General features: G+C 41.3%; 1 protein-coding gene across 6 annotated transcripts in view; it reads right to left on the bottom strand.

The window, feature by feature from the left end:
- APBA2 (amyloid beta precursor protein binding family A member 2) overlaps positions 1-19,209 on the bottom strand; it is a 236,861-nt gene that overhangs the window by 7,869 nt on the left and 209,783 nt on the right. For all 6 annotated transcript variants that reach the window (XM_073303675.1, XM_073303676.1, XM_073303674.1 and 3 more), the window contains 3 exons: positions 18,920-19,099; positions 14,032-14,244; positions 7,623-7,742 (listed from right to left, as the gene is read on the bottom strand). In XM_073303675.1, coding sequence (XP_073159776.1) covers positions 7,623-7,742; positions 14,032-14,244; positions 18,920-19,099 — 513 coding nt within the window. The remainder of the gene's footprint in view (positions 1-7,622; positions 7,743-14,031; positions 14,245-18,919; positions 19,100-19,209) is intronic.

Genomic DNA, 19,209 nt, shown 5'->3' with positions numbered 1-19,209 from the left:
CACCACAAATCCAGCTGGCAGTTCTACTTCACAGATCACGCAGGGAATAAGAACAGAGTGGAGGCTGCCCTTCAAAGCAGTAACTCTGCTTCTGTACCAACAGTTCTCTAGTAATAGCTACTATACTTACACTACCCTGGAGCTATTAATTAATTACCCCACGTGCGTTTCATCCGCCCCACACCACTGGAGACTCAGTTAGCTAACACTTTGCTCTCAAGGCAGGCCTGCCCAGAGCTGGAGAATTGTGATCCTAACCCCAAAGTCTAGCTGCATACCAAGAATATTCAGTTCACTCAGATAAAACAAGATTAATCTTGCTTCTAATATGCCCTTTTTCAGATTCATAAATTCCAAAGACATGCAAAATCCGTATGCCCTGCTTGAAATGGAGTGCAATTTTCTATACTGCATAACTATTTTATTTAATCAGGTATACTTACGTTGCATGCATGTGAAGGAAGGCTAAAAATTTGGCCCTTCAGAGTCAAAGAAAAAAATACAATGCATATTTGGAACAGGAACAAAGACGCAGATTTTACATTAAGACAGAAATTCTTAGAGATGGACAGAAAAATATACACATGACAATGGCACCAAGTCAATAGTTTTCCTTTCATGTGTCTGACATATCTCCTTACTCCACTGCTCTAAACAAAGCAGTGCAGAGCAAAGACAGTATCCGTGATCACCACTACAAAAAGGTTTACCAGCAGTTCCCAAACAGGAGTATCTGAGATACCACACTCACCCCCCTCTATTTCTAACAGACAAGTAACAGCAGTGTATCAGCTACAGTCGAGTAGGGAGTGTAGTAAATTTTGTCTTTTTTCATAGTCAACACTATGCAGAAGACAGTGCTGGGGTCTATTCTGTCTCCTGGTAAGAGGCAGGAAGGCCACAGCTTGATTTTGTAGATCAGAGGTGCAGTTAGCAGAGCTGAGATTTTAAAAACTGAACGGTTTACCTTTTGCAAACTGAGAACAATAGTAAAATTGTCTTTTGATTTGTAAATTGAGAAGAAAGGTGATCTTAGCTGAGAAAGAATCATAGACTATCTGGGTCGGAAGGGACGTCAGGAGGTCATCTAGTCCAACCCTCTGCTCAAAGCAGGACCAATCCCCAATTTTTGCCCCAGATTCCTAAATGGCCCCCTCAAGGACTGAACTCACAACCCTGGGTTTAGCAGGCCAATGCTCAAACCACTGAGCTATCCCTCCCCCCCAATACTGTATGGAACCCCATGATGACAATTTTTGCAGTCACTATCCTTATTATAACCACATGGCAAGCATTATTATTATTTATTTGTTGAGCTCTGGGCATTTTGTTCAGTGCTAAATAGAAGCATCATAAAACATGGCATGTGCCCCAAGGACTTTACAGTCTAATTCAGATACAGACACAATACACTGGCAATGGGGCAAGCTGGAAGCAGTGGAAGTGCCTGAGTTGAAAGGCTTTGTGTGGATGAAAAATATCCTCACAATATTGGCAATTTCCTTAGAACCCTCTCTCTCTAAATACAATGCCACAAACAATGGAATCCTTTCCTATTCTGTCAAAGCTCACACAATGTAAGGGAGAGAAAATGCCTCTGTAGTCATTGCTCCTTGTTTGTGAAAACAGCCTCCTTCAGCCTTTGAAAGATATTTTCGTCTGTACTGTAAATAACAGTATGAGCTGTGCCATCGAACGCATGGGCTGTAATTAGATTTCAGGGTTCTACTGTGGTTCATAAACCACTTCAGCAATCCTTTCATGGTTAAAGGAGCCAGCAGAGCCATCCACAGAATTGCAACCTTGATTTCACTCCCATGGAACATATAATTTGCAGACAGTTTTTACCTTCTCATCACACAGATGACAAAATCTTCCAGACTGCAGTACATCCATTTAGTACAGCTCTCTATCAAAACAATATTTTTCCATAAAATTAGAAGTTTATTACCTGCCACAGGGAATTTGTACATAATAATCACACAGGAAAAAGCCATCATGTGCCCCAAAAAACCCTGTAAATACATTTTCTTCACTACAAAAAACTGCAGACAACAGGTCCACTTCCAGTACATGCTTTGAGAAGCAAACGGAAAGGTGAACTGTCAGCACTGTAGCACAAAGGCAGTGGTATTTCTGTGGCATATTCCATCTGATGCTCTGATAGCGCTTTACAAACATCAGACAATTAAAAACCTTCACAATAGGAAAGCAGTGAGGGAAAACAGTAATATTTTACCCTCATTTTAGAATCTCATCTAACCAGGGCAAGGATCTAACCAGGATCTTGCACTTGGTGGGTGTCAATAGAACCATAACAATAGGCACAGATCTTTCTATCTCAAGTTCTGTGCTTTAAGCATTGACCTATGCTGCTGCTCCTATATTTGCAAGTGACTGTGATGCAAGGCAGCCTTTTGGACTTCTCAGTCGCTGGCCATCGGAGGCAGGGCCCATTGCAGAGAAGAAGCACTGAGTCTCGGTGGGGGAAAATGCTGAATGCACCACTGTAATGAACACTCTCTGGTAACTAGGAAGTTAAGAGACATTAGTTCCTCAAAGGAGGCCATACGGTGACAATGGGGTGAGCCTGATTGTAGAACTTCAGGAAAATACGGAGAGTGTGAACCTGTGTCTCATGCATTAAAGACAGTGGCAGCATTAGGCATGTGTGTAATAGGGCCCCCACACCACGCAGACAGCTGCTGGTCAGAGGATCACTTAAATTCTTCATTGCATCTAAATCCAGCACCAGTGGGGAGAGAATGAATGGCCTAACTGCCTTACACCGCACACTGCTTAGAAAGTTGTGCTTTGGCCCTACCTCCTGGCTTCCTGATCCAGGCCAGGCTTTGGTCTAGCTGAGGCCATGCAGCCTCACAAACAGGTGAGTGGGTGAGGGTTTTGGGCAAGTGGCGCGCCATGGGCACATGGAGGTGAGGGGTGACCTATCTATATGTAGGAAGGGAGAAGGGTGGAGAATGACATGCTTCTTCCAGACAGCCCAGGAAAATCCAGCACTGACTATCACAATGGACTTTGATAGCAACAGGTGCAATTCACCCCTGTGCATAAGGCCAGCACAAAGCCTATGTACCATTTAGGGCCTACACGCACACCAGACAGAACTGAAATCTAAAATTAACCTTCTATTTTAAACAGCTAGTCTTCATTAAGCATCCTGGGCTAAAATATGCTACCCCAAAATCACCCCTCCCTTCCCCAAAAATAGATTCAGATCAATATGACTTTATTAGCTATCTCCAGAATGAATACAACCAAAACCAGAAAATTTATCATTCTTAGCTTGTTAAGCTTCCATCAGAACTCAAGATACATGGCAGCATACCCCTTGTAGTCCATGTGGCCACAGTCCAGATTCAATTGGCAAGTTCAGAAAGGGTATACTACCATTAACGAAGTTCAGGCAAAGGTGTACTGAGCCAGGATGTCTATAGTTTGCTGTATTGTTGAACATGGTGACAGCCCTGGAGATGATTAAATAAAGCATGATTCATCTGGATCTAATTCTCGTGAGCAAGAGCCTATATCCTATTTTCGGGGGGGCGGGGGTAGCAGAACAAAGATAGAACTAAATCTGTATGGTTTTTTCATCTGTTACAGATTTTCCACTGTGTTAAGTGACAAGCTGTAATAGGGAAAACCTTAGCACTTACATAAATAACGAGTTTTATTCCAGTTTGCCCACTGTGTACTGAACAGACTGTAATATATTAAGAGTAAAACTCTTCCAGTTAAATTCTTTGCTCTTCAACCATTTATTCAGAGCAAATGGCTAAACCCTGATACATAGTTTATTTTTTCACTGAAATCATTTTGAATGTTAGGTACTGTATGTATTTAAATCCTGCAGCACACATTTTGTTAAGTATATATCTTAAATATAAATGAAAGGGGGGAATTCCCTATATATAAGCATAAGATGAAGGAAAAAATAAAATATTAATCACTTGCTAAGTTACAGCCATTTTACTGCACTTTTAAAACAGAACCCCTCTTTTGAAAAGATCTTTGAGATTACAGATGAAAAGTGATAAATATCAATAGTAAAGATAGGATTGGACACAAACCAACCTGATATAACCCATGAACCACAAACATAATGAAATTAGAGGGGAATTATTACATTTAAATGCCACCATCATTTCTAAGCAAGTGGCTCCGAAGCTTTTGCACAAAAGGTTAACCACATCTTGAGAGACTGTCTCATGTTCACCTCCCTCCCCATTCATGATGGCACAACATCCCTGTGGCAACTACAGCCACTGCTTCCATCATGTATGCATTTTTAGCTGACTTTGGAGCAAGAACGGTTTGCTTTTGTTCTACACTTTCTACTTCTGCTCCTTTCATCTCCTTCCGTTTGCTCTGGTTCTCTCAGCTGGAAACCAGGGAAGCTAGCACAATCTGACAGCCAACTGTTCGCAGAGTACCAGAAAGTGTCTCGCAGAGCACATCTCTGCATTGAGCAAGGAAATGAAATCCTACAGAGATAGGGAAGTGTTGCAGTTGCCTATTTTTCATCTTTCCCACCTGTACATGTCTGCCTAATGTGCTATGGGAACAAAATCCAGCCTAAAAAGCCTTTTTGCCTTAATACATTCAGGTTGTTTACAGACCATTCAGGAATTTAATGGCTTTACATCCTGCACAAAGGAGATATGCAGAATGAAGGCAAATACAGCAAGCCTGTGTTCTGATGAGGCATGTAAATAACTAGCAGATGCATGCATAAAAAGATATTGGCACAGAAGTGGAGGACATTTAATTTATAGCCATTCAAGCAAGTTATCCCTTCTCTAAGCTAATGCTGAATCAAGAGGAAAAAGTGCCTGAGTATTTTTTTTCCAGCCCAGTGATCCGTTATAATTACATATCTGGTAATTAGAAAATTCTGCTTTCTAAAATGTGAAGAGTAAATGATAAGAGAGTTGCATTATTACAGTAATATATTTTAAAATATAAATCAAACAGAGTACATGTGTGCCAGTTATTGGCCTGCAAATCCAAACTGTGACTTCTCATAACTGAATTGTGTTGCAGGGCCTTCTTATTCTTCACCGCTTACTATAAATTCTGAGACTTGTTTGGTGAATTTGGTATACTTCATTTTGAGCACTAACGTAAATGTTGAGACGAACTCAAACTGAATTGTGACCATATACCAAACGGTGAACATGGTAAATGTCCACTAGGTGGAGCCAAACCACCATGAACTGAAACAGCTGTGACACTAAAAGTTCAGTTAAGGTGGTAAGTGTGTGGAGGTGAAGAAAGTTAGGAAGTGGCAAGGGGAAGAGAAATACAGACTGTGCCTCAGTCTGTATTATCTTTTCTCACTTGAGTTGGGAGAAATAATTCACATGCTCCCACCTGTGCCCATTCCTCCCCACTTCTACCCAAGCTCACTCCAGAACTGCTTCGGAGGGATTCAGAGGGGAACTATGAAAGCCGACAGGTGTGGAGGAGCAAACAGTTCAGACAGACACATCCCTTAAGGGAAGATTTATTAAACAGGATTCTCTATATCCTAGTAAAGAGGAGAGGATACAAGTTGCTGAAGTACAGGTAGCAATTGAAGAGAAATAGTCCAACGAAAGAGATTCTCATTCAATTACATCACATGAAAGCAGACTGACTAAATATTGACAAGTGTTTGTATACAGTTCTAGAAGACTAAATACTAAGATGGGTGAACTTGAGTTCCTGGTATTAAATGAGGACATTGATATAATAGGCATTACAGAAACTTGGTAGCACAATGATTATCAATGGGACACAGTAATAACAGGGTACAAAACATACAAGAGGTCACACTGGTGTGGGAGTGGCCCTATATGTGAAAAAAGCATAGAGTCAAATTTAATAAAAAAATCTTAAATGAATCGAACAGTAACAAAGAATCTTTATAGGCAGAAATCCCATGCTTGACTAGTCAGAGCATAGCAACAGGAATATACTACTGACCGCCTGGCCAGGATGGTGACAGTGACTGTGAAATACTCAGAGAGATTAGAAAGGCTACAAAAACAAAAAAAAAATGATAATAATGGGGGATTTCAACTATTTCCAGATAGACTGGGTACATTAATGTGTGCTTCTTGAAGCAGCTAGTCCTGGACCCACAAGGGGAGAGGTATTTCCTGACTTGATCCTAAATAGATCATATGATCTGCTCCAAGAGGTGAAGACAGCTGAACCACCTAGTACTAGTGACCATAATGTAATTTAAATGTAACATCCCTGTAGGGGAGAAAATACCAAAGAAGCCTACCACAAGTAGCATTTAACTTCAAAAGGGGGAACTACACAAAAATGAGGAGGCTAGTTAAACAGAAATTAAAAAGAACAGTCACAAGAGTCAAATGCCTGCAAGCTGCATGGAAACTATTTAAAAACACCATAACAGAGGCTCAAATTAAATGTACACCTTAAATAAAACAAGCCGTTAAGAGGATCAAAAAGCCCACCACCATGGCTAAACCACAGAGTAAAAGTGGCAGTTGTAGGCAAAAAGCTATCATACTGGCAGGGTGGATGGAAGATGAGAAGCAGGCATATTCCCAGCTCCCTCTTTTAAATAATGGATGCTCTATTTATTGTGAAACTCCTCTGAAAATTAACCCTTTTCTCCAAAGGCTCCAATGTAAGCAAGTTCCACTGCATGCACATTGGGCACAATCTCTAAAACTTGCCATTCAATGCTTCTCCTTTTATTTACAATGTAATTAGAATATTCCTTATTCCTAGAATGAGGAAGCACCCCAGACGTTGCAAACAACATTTAAAGTTATATTGCTAATGAAAAGGTTTTACCGGGCATAGCACCACATCGTACATAGAGCTAAGTGAAGGATATGGCATATAGTCCATCAGAGGAAGCACAAAGGGGTGGTAGATTTAAGGATGTTGATGAACAGTAGATTTAATAAGAAGATTTGGTAAATCAAGGGATCAAAATGCAAAAATAGAGGCCCTGTGTTTGTGAAATATGGGTACAGATCAGACAAACTGAATTTTCTCAGAAAACAGAGATCCTGATGGCATGATGGTCTTAGTTAATGAGTGATTATGACTCAAGCACACCTACAGGCTCTACACAAATTTTCACTGGCTATGAACAGCCCCTTCTCTTCAAGCCCATCAGCAGCAATGAATACTTCAGGGATGGGACTTATGCTTGTGAATTCAGGTCTCACTGACCTCAACAACTGGCACAGCCTAACTGCACTGCATGCCCCACATCAACAGCCTGTCACGTCCTTGACTGCTGCTTTACTTCTCTCACCCTCCCATCTGTTCCTTCTGCTAGACAGATGCTAGGACATCCAATCTCCTAAAAATCAAACATTTACTTGCATTTGAGTAAGTCCTACAACGAACAACATTACATACACACACACACTTATCTCCACAACATACAGATGTAACATTCTGCCTCTGCATATACTGCTTTGCAAGGCTACTTTATAAACCAGGAAGCTCAAAAGGTTCAAAGTGCACACAAAGCACACAATTTGTTTTTTTTTTAAATACTCCAGTTATTTAGCTTTTTAACATGTTTCCACATAAAAGCCATAACAATTAAAGTACAAACTTACAATTCCATTCTGTACACTGAAGCCCAGCTGGTATTTCAGGTCTGGTCGTTTTATGAGGACGGTTGTAACAGGAGGACAGCTGACAATGTTCAGTTTCACCTGCGTCTGGTTCTTAAGACCCTGAAAAAATCCCAAATGTTAGCATTTTCTGAAGTGGTTCTAAAGTGGTGCTCACTGGAAGTATATGAAGTAGCTGAGCTTGAAACCCTGTACCCCTCCCCGCTTGCAGCTGCAACTAACATAGGACTGCCCATATGAAGGAACATTCTGCCACTCTAAATTAAAATTATCCTATTGATCGTGAGGAAAGAAGTCAGGGACTCTTTCTGAACTCTTAGTCCAGCTGACCATCCTAAAACCTTACCAACAATAACAGTGCACTCTCATATAGATAGCTCCTTCAATCCAATGATCTCACAGCCCTTCATAATCGTTAAAGGATGCAGCTTCAATGTGTCTAAGATACTGTAATCTCCATTTTACAAATGGGGTAGTGAGGCCAAGGCCTTCTCTGCTCTAATGAATTATTGCGAATTTTCCAACCATCATTAACGCCGAACCACATCCAACAGCATTAGCAATACTGTGGGCTGTAGTTCTGATTGACTCCCAATAAAGATGAGTGGAAGCTACAGGATGTTATGGAGAGGGTACCTAAAAGATGTTTCATTTTCATGACATGCCGACTGGTAGGGCCGATGGAAGAGAAGATCCGAAGTTTGGAGACTTCTGGGATGGAGGTTGACTGATTAAAAGAACTTTAAACTAGGAATTCGGGGGAGATCGTTGGGAGATGCTCATGTAATCTTCACACCTGATTTTAACATTAACCGGGAGGAAAATCAAATAAAAGAGGATACAGCAGTGGATAAAGGAACAACAGAGTGTAGGAGAATGGACAACAAGAGGAAAGGCAGTGCCAACATCACTGACAGTAAGTTAGGTAGGCTTAACTGGCAGTAAAACGACTATACCTAATCAGGCGAAGAATCTGGGTGAAGCTAAGCAAAAACAACTAAGATGTCTGTACAGCAATGCAAGGAGCCTGGGTAACAAAATGAAGGAACTAGAACTACTGGTGCAGGATATAGGGATAACAAAAATACGGTAGAATAGTAGTCATGGCCGGAACACAGGTATTGAAGGTATGTCCTATTCAGGAAAGACAGAAGTAAAGAAAAAGGTGGTGGAACAGCACTGTGCATTAATGACAAGGTAGACTGTAAAGAAATTAGAAGTGATGGAATGGATAAAATGGCATACGTGTGGGTCAAAATCACTTTAGGGAAGAAACATAACAGAGGTTGCACTGGGATAGTGCTTAGAATCTGCTACAAATCCCCTGGATCTGATGTGGATATGGATAGAGATCTTTTCAGTATTTTTAATTAAATACCACTACTGGGAATTTTGTGATCATGGCAGACTAATTACCAACATCATCATGTAATACCAGGCACTCAACTTCACCCATCTCAGTACTTAAGAATTCTAGCATTTATTCTAGCAATAATTCTAGCATTCTAGAAAACAAGCACTTATACAATTTGTCAATATTTAGTTGTTTACCTTCATGTGGTGTAATTGAATGGGACTCTCTTTTGTTGGACTTTTTCTATTAATTTCCCACCTGTACTTTATTAACTTCTCTCTTCTCCTCTTTACTAGGACATAGAGTATCCCCTTTAATAAATCCTCCCCCTAAGAGACGTGTCTTTGCGAACCACGGATTCTCCTACCCCTGTTGGCTTTTCCCCAGCCCTTAATTTAAAAACTCCTCTATGAGCTTTTAAGTATACATGCCAGTAACCTGGTTCCATTTTGGTTTAGGTGGAGCCCATCCTCCCTCTATAGGCACCTCCTTTCCCAAAAGGTACCCCAGTTCCTAACAAACCTAAATCCCTCCCCCGAACATCTCATCCACACATTGAGACCCTGCAGTTCTACCCGTCTAACTGGCCCTGCGCATAGCTGGAAGCATTTCAGAGAATGCTACCGTGGAGCTCCTAGACTTTAATCTTTTATGTAGCAGCCTAAATTTGGCTTCCAGGATCTTTCTCTCCTACATTTCCCTATGTCATGCATACCTATGTGTACCATGACCACTGGCTCCTGCCAAGCACTGCACATAAATCTGTCTTGATACCTTGAGAGGACCACAACCTTTGCGCCCGGCAGGCAATTCACCATGCTGTTCTCCCAGTCATTTACTAACCAACTATGTTTCTAATAATTAATTCCCCCATTTGTATTACCTCTCTCTTCATAGTAACAGGGGTCCCCTCGCCCAAAGAGGTATACTCAGTGTGAGAGGGTAGGTACCATGGCATCATCCGGAAGGAGGGTCCCAACTATGGGATTGTTTCCCTCCACTTCAGCTTGATGTTCTTTTTCCCAGACTTTCATCCTCCTCAACAGCACAGAGGCTGTCAGATGGGGGATGGGACCGCTCTATTGTATCCCAGAAAGTCTCTTCTATGTATCTCTCTGTCTCCCTTCGCTCCTCCAGTTCAGCCACTCTGTTCTCAAGAGCCCGTACTCAATCTCTGGGGGCCATGAGCTGCTTGCACCAAATGCACACATACGCCACCTGACCATAAAGCAGGTAATTATACATGCTGCATTCAGTGCAACAAACTGGCTAGCTCCCACTCTGGGGCTGGACTTCTGCCGGCATGATTTTTACTCTTGCAGGGTTGTGTGTGTGTTTTCTTTTCCTTTTTGTGGGGGAGGGGGGAAGGGAAGGGGGTGTTGGCCTAAATTTAGAGAATGTTTATTAGGTGTAACTGGCTGTCATGCTCAGTCTCTAAAGCCCCTCTGAAAACTCCTGTTTCCTGCTCTTGTTCGCTAGCTCCTCTGGTTGCTTATGACAAAGGGATCCGAAAAGGATCAGGGATCAAAGAATGGCAGGCTAGAACCTCATGTGGAAGCTCTCAGCCTTGCAGGCTACTAGGCTCAGCACACATCCCCCAAAATAGACCACACTATAAACTTCAATAAAGCAGGCACACAGCAAGCAAGGAAGCACACAACAACAAAACCACTGTTTTTTTTAAAAAAGTCTCCAGAGGTGATCCTGACAATTACAGGCCAGTAAGCCTAACTTAGGTACCAGGCAAATTGGTTGAAATTATAAGTAAAGAACAGAATTATCAGACACACAGATTAACAATATGTTGGGGAAGACTTAACATGGCTTTTGTAAAGGGAAATCATGCCTCACCAATCTATTAGAATTCTCTGAGGGCGTCAACAAGCATGTGGACAAGGGTGATCCGGTGGGTACAGTGTACTGGGACTTTCAAAAAGCCTCTGACAAGGTCCCAACCCAAAGGCTCCTAGGCAAAGTAAGCAGTCATGGGATAAGAGGGAAGGTCCTCTCATGGATCAGTAACTGGTTAAAAGATAGGAAAGAAAGGGTAGGAATAAACTGTCAGTTTTCACAGTGGAGAGAGATGAAGAACGGTGTCCCCCAGGGATCTGTACCGAGACTAGTGCTGTTCAACATATTCATAAAAGATCTGGAAAAAGGGGTAAACAGTGAGGTGGCAAAGTTTGCAGACAATAAAAAATGACTTAAGATAGTTAAGTCCAAAGCTGACTGTGAAGAGTTACAAAGGGATCTCACAAAACTGGGTGACTGGGAACAAAATGGCAGATGAAATGCAGTGCTGATAAATGCAAAATAAAGCACATCGGAAAACATAATCCCAACTATATATACAAAATGATGGGGTCTAAATTAGCTGTTACCACTCAAGAAAGAGATCTTGGAGTCATTGTGGATAGTTCTCTGAAAACATCTGCTCAATGTGCAGCAGCAGTCAAAAAAGCTAGGACAGTGATAGACAATAAGACAGTAAATATCATAATGCTATGATATAAATCCCTGGTATGCCCATACCTTGAATACTACATGCAGTTCTGGTAGCCCCATTTCAAAATAGATATATTAGAATTGGAAAAAGTACAGAGAAGGGCAACAAAAATTATAAGGGTACAGAACAGCTTTCATATGAGGAGAGATTTAAAAAACTGGGACTGTTCATCTTAGAAAAGAGATGACTAAGGGTCGATTTGATATAGGTCTCTCAAATCATGAATGGTGTGGAGAAAGTGAACAGGAAGTGTTATTTATCCTTTCACTTAACACAAGAACCAGGGGTCACCCAATAACAAACATGAAGTACTTCTTCACACAGTGCACAGCCAACCTGTGGAATTCGTTGCTGGAAATGCTGTGAAGGCCAAAAGTATAACTGAATTAGATAAATTCATGGAGGATAAGTCTATCAATGTCAAGTAGCCAAGCGTACAGGGATTCAACCCCATGCTCTGGGTGTCCTTAAACCTTTAACTGCCAGAATCTGGGACTGGATGACAGGTAGTAGATCACTTGATAAATTTCCCTATTCTGTTCAAAACATCTGGCACTGGCCCTTGTCGGAAGACAGGACACTAGGCTATATGGACAACTGATCTGACTGGGCATTCTTATGTTAAATTTCCCGGTTATACATTGGAGGAGAAGTGCTACTAATAATGGTAGGACCCAAATATTCCTGGATGTGACATCGGACAGATTTCTTCACTAAACAGTCACCGAACCAACAAGAAGTGATGCCATTTTAGATTTAGTGTTGATAAGTAGAAAGGACCTCATAGAAGAACTGGCTGTAGAGGACAGCCTTGGTTTGAGTGATCAGGAGTTAATTCAGTTTAAACTAAATGCAAGGATAAACAAAATTAGGTCTGCAACTAGGGCCCCCCATTTCAAAAGGGCAAACTTGAAAAAAATTGAGAAAATCAGTTAGGGAAGTCAACTGAAGAACTCAAGGATCTGAATGTGGAGGAGGCTTGGAATTACTTTAAGTCAAAGTTGCATAAACTATCTGAAGCCTGCATCCCGAGCAAGAAGAAAAATTCATATGGAAGGTTGCAGACCAAACTGGATGAACAAGCACCTCAAATAGGTTATTAAGAGAAAGCAGAAAGTCTACAAGGAATGGAAGATGGGAGGGGTCAGTGAGGAAAACTAACTCACATAGATCAGAAAGTATAGAAGAAAAGTTAGAACTGCTAAAAGCCAGGCAGAGTTGGACCTTGCAAAGGAAATTAAAGCCAATGTTAAAAAGTTCTTTAGCCATATAAATAAAAAGAAAACAAGGAAAGAAGTGGGACCTCTAAGAACTGATGATGGGGATTAAATGAATATATAAATAAATACTTTGCCTCAGTTTTTAATAAGAGTAATGAGGAGCCTGGGGACTCTACGATGAGATTGCCTACTCCATAAATTTAGCAAGCTCAGTTTTGAAACTATGGAACATAGCTCATCCATAACTGCTATTAGCAAATATCTCCAATGGCCAATGATGGGACACTAGATGGGGAAGGCTCTGAGTTACCACAGAGTATTCTTTCCCAGGTGTCTGGCTGGTGGGTCTCGCCACTTGCTCAGGGTCTAACCCCTGCCCTATTTGGGGTCAAGAAGGAATTTTTCCCCAGGTCACAATGGCAGAGGCCCTGCAGTTTTTTTTGCCTTCCTCTTCAGCATTGGGACATGGGTCACTTGCTGATCTGAAGTAGAATAAATGGTGGATTATTAAAATCAAGATTTGAGGATTTCAGTAATTCAGCCAGATTATGGGCAAATTACAGGAGTGGGCGGGTGAAGTTCTGTGGCCTGCAGGGTGAAGGAGGTCAGACTAGATGGTCATGGTGGCCCCTTCTGACCTTAAAGTCTATGAGAGCTTTAAGCACCAGGTCAATTCGACTTGCTCTGATCAGAATTACATGGCACAATGCAAGCTGTCATCAATAGCTGGCAGCTGCTACGAACCCTGGTGGATATGAATCTGTACTAGCAACAGTGGCCAAAAATAATACGACCTTGGATTGCATCTTCTCTGGGGAACCTTCCTGCGGTTACGGGGAAGACAGAGTGCATCCACTTGATTCATCTCACGACCTGCCAACTCCTCCCTCCAGTCCACCACTCCTTCCACTTGCATGGACACTGGACTCCAAATGAAAGTCTTCTGCATAGTTTGTAGGATGGATAGTGTTATGGATACAGCGGAGTTTCCCTCACATTGGTAAGTGTAGAGGTCCACATGTGGTCCTCTCTAGGAGATATGTGCAGCATGGTCTGGCTCTATTTAGTCTTTGTGAAATAGTCTTGCAGCTCTTCTTCCTTACATAATCTTAACTCACTTGTCCCTACTAAAATCTGCTCAAAGGAAAGGCCTGGAATGTCTGCGTCTATCTTGCACCAGTACAACATGAATGATTGTTATTACACATATAAGTGTCAGACATTTGCAGGGCACTTTACAAAGACACAATCTCAGCTCTGCAGGCTCATACTCTACAAACATGCATGTATACAGATATAAGTGTTGGGTACCTTTATAATCCCTTGGCATGTTGCAAGAGGAAGACCAACTAAACTGGTTCCATTAATAGACATAATCTGGTCTCCAATGCTTAGTTTCCCTGAACGAGCTGCAGGGCCTCCATTCATCATGTTAGCCAGGATAACTGTGGGTAGGATGGATCCCCATCCTGATTCCACAATCACAACCCCGAGAATTTCTCCCTTCTGCTTTTCTAGCTGCAACTGCAATGAAAATATATACAAATTTTTTTTTGTGTTAATTACATTTCCTCTGAATTTCAAACACTACTATTTCAGTGGTTAATTAATTAAAATTAACCACTTACAAAGAAAACTAAATCAATCACTTTCCTATTAACCACGAGAAGTTACTTCAAAAGAGAGAGTCAATTTAATTTTTTTTTCAAGTGAGTACCTGTCACATATTCCAGTTTCTAGCACCAGTTAAATAGGATGCTCTGATTCTTTTCTAATTCCTTTAAAATAATTTTTATAGAGGATCTTCTGCTCACCTGTTGTAATTCAGACAGGCCTTTATAACAAGGGAGAAACTAAAAACCTACTGACTCTACAGGGGAAACAGTGAAACTGACTATACATAATGTGCTTCATTAAATAAATAGAAATAATTTTCCTCACTGGAATACAGCTTTCAGGGGAGATCTTAAGAATTGCTGCTAAGGCACTGGAATTTAAGAGTTCTAGGTTCAATTTCCAGCTCTGTCACAGACTTCAAGTGTGACCTTCTCCAATTCGCTTAATTTCTCTGTGCATCTTACCTGTTTGTACAGCACCTAGCACAATGGGCCCTAATCTCTGTTAGCCCCTCAAGGTTCTACTGTAATACAAATGTCATTATTTTTTCTCAGATATAGTAATCTTGGGGGTTACCTGTGATTACAGGATGTATAATGTTTCTAACCAGAAGTGTGATTTTTAAGTTGAAAGTCTTCTTTAATAAAATACTGGATAAGAACATTTCCCCAAACAAATAATGCGGTGACTGCGCTACATGTACTATGCAAAGCCTATTTAGCACTGAAGGCTCAGTTACATCACTACAGTCAGATCAGTCTTCTAAATTAAGAAGAGACACAGAAGGGGATTTCTTGTGTGTAAAAACCAGGAAGGCTCGCTGGGTACTGCAGAGGTTATCCCTGGATTGATTGAAATCCAGCCAGAGTGCAACAGCTTCAGCATGATCAGACAATCCATCATTACTCGTAAACATGCTCAGTTAGGAGAACTGGGAACCAAGGAGCAATGGGCAGCAGGAAGGGAGGCCACTATTCATTACTCTGAAGCAAGCTTAAGCTCAGAGAAGCGATTATAAAACTGGCATCTTGGAGTTACACATATTTTTTATCTAATCAGTTACGATTACAAGTAAAAACAAGATTTTCTAATTAAGTTTGTTTTCCCTTGTGTGACCAATTTGAAATATTTTCCAGATGTTACATGTACATAAACAATACCTTGTCAAGTCCAACAACTGTACCCATATAAACCACACATCCATTTCTTTACCGTTTCTATTTGTAATGCTATAAATTACAATTTACGTATACCTGGACTGGTTTTCAGTTGAATATGGATTTTCACCTTCACTTCCAGTCACCATGATTCACCCAGAAATGATTGCATTTCCTATGTATAGGTCCAAAATCTGCATCCCTTATTTAGGCAAAACCCCCAGTGAAATCATGTGACCTGTCTCTTGGAAATAACATTTAGCATGTAGCACTTTCCATCTTCAAAGTGCTTTCTAAACCTCAATTAATGAATCCTCCCAATACCCCTGTGAGGCAGGGAAGTGCTACTACACCTATTATTTCACAGATGAGGAAACTGTGACAGAAAGATTAAGTGATTTGCCCAGGGTCACAAAATGAGACCATTTTACAATGCAGAAGTTGTGCTTTTTGCACTCAGACCATTAGAACACAGGCCAAATATTCATCACACTGAAACCAAGGAGAGTTTTGTCATTACTTCAGTGGGCACAGGATTTGGCCCCATGTGCCTCATTCTGTTTTTGAGGTGCTTAGAGACCTTCCTGGATGAAAGGTCATATTTCAAAGGTAAAATATGAAATATACACCATTATTATCAGTGTAAGTCATGCTGACATGCCATGCTAAACCTGGTATTGACTTAAGGGAAGTTGTCTCCACTTCATATATTACCAACAATGAAGATTCTGCAATGAGGTTTCAGATGTTAATTTTGCTGCTGTTATTTGTGTAGGGTGGGGAGGAGGCGGGGGGAAAGAAACCAGGCTGATCAATGCCACAGCTCTACTGGACCCACTTCATTGGTAGTAGTACAACTTGTCAGACAGAGAGGGAGAAGATGCATCTTTAAAAGTGCTATTTTTATTTTACGTAGTCACCTTTCCGAGCAGAAGTCCCCTTTACCTTTGATAGTCAGTAAAAGCAGCAAAGAGTCCTGTGGCACCTTATAGACTAACAGATGTATTAGAGCATGAACTTTCGTGGGTGAATACCTGCTTCGTCGGATGCATGTAGTGGAAATTTCCAGAGGCAGATATAAATATGCAAGCAAGAATCAGGCTAGGGATAACGAGATTAGTTCAATCAGGGAGGATGAGGCCCGCTTCTAGCAGTTGAGATGTGAACACCAAGGGAGGAGAAACTGCTTTTGTAGCTGGCGAGCCAGTCACAGTCTTTGTTTAATCCTGAGCTGATGGTGTCAAATTTGCAAATGAACTGAAGCGCTGCAGTTTCTCTTTGAAGTCTGGTCCTGAAGTTTTTTTGCTGCAGGATGGCTACCTTAAAATCTGCTTTTTTGTGTCCAGGGAGGTTGAAGTGTTCCCTACAGGTTTTTGTATATTGCCATTCCTAATATCTGATTTGTGTCCATTTATCCTTTTACGTAGGGACTGTCCAGTTTGACCGATGTACATAGCAGAGGGGCATTGCCGGCACATAATGGCGTATTACATTGGTGGACGTGCAGGTGAATGAACCAGTGATGGTGTGGCTGATCTGGTTAGGTCCTGTGATGGTGTCACTGGTGTAGATATGTGGGCAGAGTTGGCATCGAGGTTTGTTGCATGGATTGGTTCCTGAGTTAGAGTTACTATGGTGGGGTGTGTAGTTGCTGGTGAGAATATGCTTCCCGTTGGCGGGTTGTCTGTGGGCGAGGACTGGCCTGCCTCCCAAGTCCTGTGAAAGTGAGGGATCGTTGTCCAGGATGGGTTGTAGATCAGTGATGATGCGTTGGAGAGGTTTTAGCTGAGGACAGTATGTGATGGCCAGTGGAGTTCTGCTGGTTTCTTTCTTGGGCTTGTCTTGCAGCAGGAGGCTTCTGGGTACACATCTGGCTCTGGTGATCTGTTTCCTTATTTCCTCATGTGGGTATCATAGTTTTGAGAATGCTTGGTGAAGATCTTGTAGGTGCTGGTCTCTGTCTGAGGGATTGGAGCAAATGCGGTTGTACCTCAGTGTTTGGCTGTAGACAATGGATCATGTGGTGTGTCCAGGGTGGCTAGAAGAGGGCCTCATCCTCCCTGATTGAACTAACCTCGTTATCCCTAGCCTGATTCTTGCTTGCATATTTATACCTGCCTCTGAAAATTTCCACTACATGCATCCGATGAAGTGGGTATTCACCCACGAAAGTTCATGCTCTAATACATCTGTTAGTCTATAAGGTGCCACAGGAATCTTCGCTGCTTTTACAGATCCAGACTAACACGGCTACCCCTCTGAAGTCTGATAGTCAGGAGTGTGTTGAGTATAAGATGAATGGGATTTGAAAGAGCTATGATAATAACAGAAGCATAAGAGCCAGCCATGCTTGTCCCATGCAGAGCCAGAACTCCATAGAACCCTTCTTTCATGGACTAAAAACAATGCTATATTAGGGACAGTCTATGGTATTCAACCACCAAGCAGTACTGGTGATGGACAGAAGCCTCCTAAGCCCTGGAAGAGTTTTGCAATCTCTTCAGGAGACAAAATCCCTTCTCTCCCCTAGCAACTTCCCCATGTGCAGTGGGAGTGCACACATTGCACCTACCCTTTGCCATGATCCCACTTGCTCCTCGGGGAGATAGTATCGTGGGGGTGCCAAAGAGCAGTACCTATTATCCCCAAGCACACAGACTATAATGGTCCCTATCCCTGCATGGGGAGCAGTGAGATGGCAGACAGCTCACTGTTCCACCCATTGCCCTCAAACACCCACAAAACCTAAGAACAATCTGGCCTTTAAGGTCATATTATCTACGTTTGGATCCTGTCCCGTGATTTTTATCTAACTTGATTAAAAACCATTATTTCTATGTCAGATGAATGCTCCTCCACCCATAGCTTTGCAGGTAATATTTTGGAAGCAGGCCTCTCTTCTATATGCACCTCCAACATTTAAATTAACCAGATATGATTTTATTCTAGAATGGGAATTAAAACACACAGTCTTAATACAGAAAATACACCAAAGATATCTTACTGAGATCAGAAACGTCAGCTCATTTACAGAGACGCTTAGTGCCAAACCGCAGATATAAAATCTATTAAAATGTGAATTTTCAAGGTCATTAAAACCTGACTACCAACTTCCCTATTATATCAACACCTCATTATAACACGCAAGTAACTGACACCTGAAGCATGGTGTAAAGGTATTACTGTTTCCCATTTATATGAAATGTAAATGTAATTATTATTATTATGATAGAAGCAGAAGGGCCTTGAAAGTAAAATGGGTAGGAAAAATATAAAGCTACTAAGGTTGAATACTAATAAAATCATTTATTTCCCATGCAAATGTACTCTTAAAATGCCAATTGAGTGCTCAGAGTGTACATCAATATTAAAAATAAGAAAACAGGATTAACAACATGAAATAAAAATTAAAAAAAAGAATTTACCTCCTTGCAGTTCTCTGAATTGGAGAAGTGTATAAGATCATCATTATACATTTCCTGGGTATTGATTATGTCACTATATTCTTTCTGACTGAGATCCTCTGGATTAATTCCATTGGCTCTCAGAAACTCCTGGTAGGCCACGCTGAAAGCCTGACCAATTGACTGAGCTATCAGCTGTGCCTGTAGAATAAAATAAGATACAGCTGAAAAGGAGGAACACCACTCAGTAGCAATGAATAGAGCTAGCTCGCTTATAAGATTCACCCAAAATAATACAGAATGCAACGATA

This window comes from Lepidochelys kempii, chromosome 10 (genome assembly GCF_965140265.1).
Source record: "Lepidochelys kempii isolate rLepKem1 chromosome 10, rLepKem1.hap2, whole genome shotgun sequence".
Taxonomy (NCBI): Eukaryota; Metazoa; Chordata; order Testudines; family Cheloniidae; genus Lepidochelys; species Lepidochelys kempii.
Note: the sequence above shows the minus strand (reverse complement) of the source record. Positions and strands in the feature narration are given on the sequence as shown.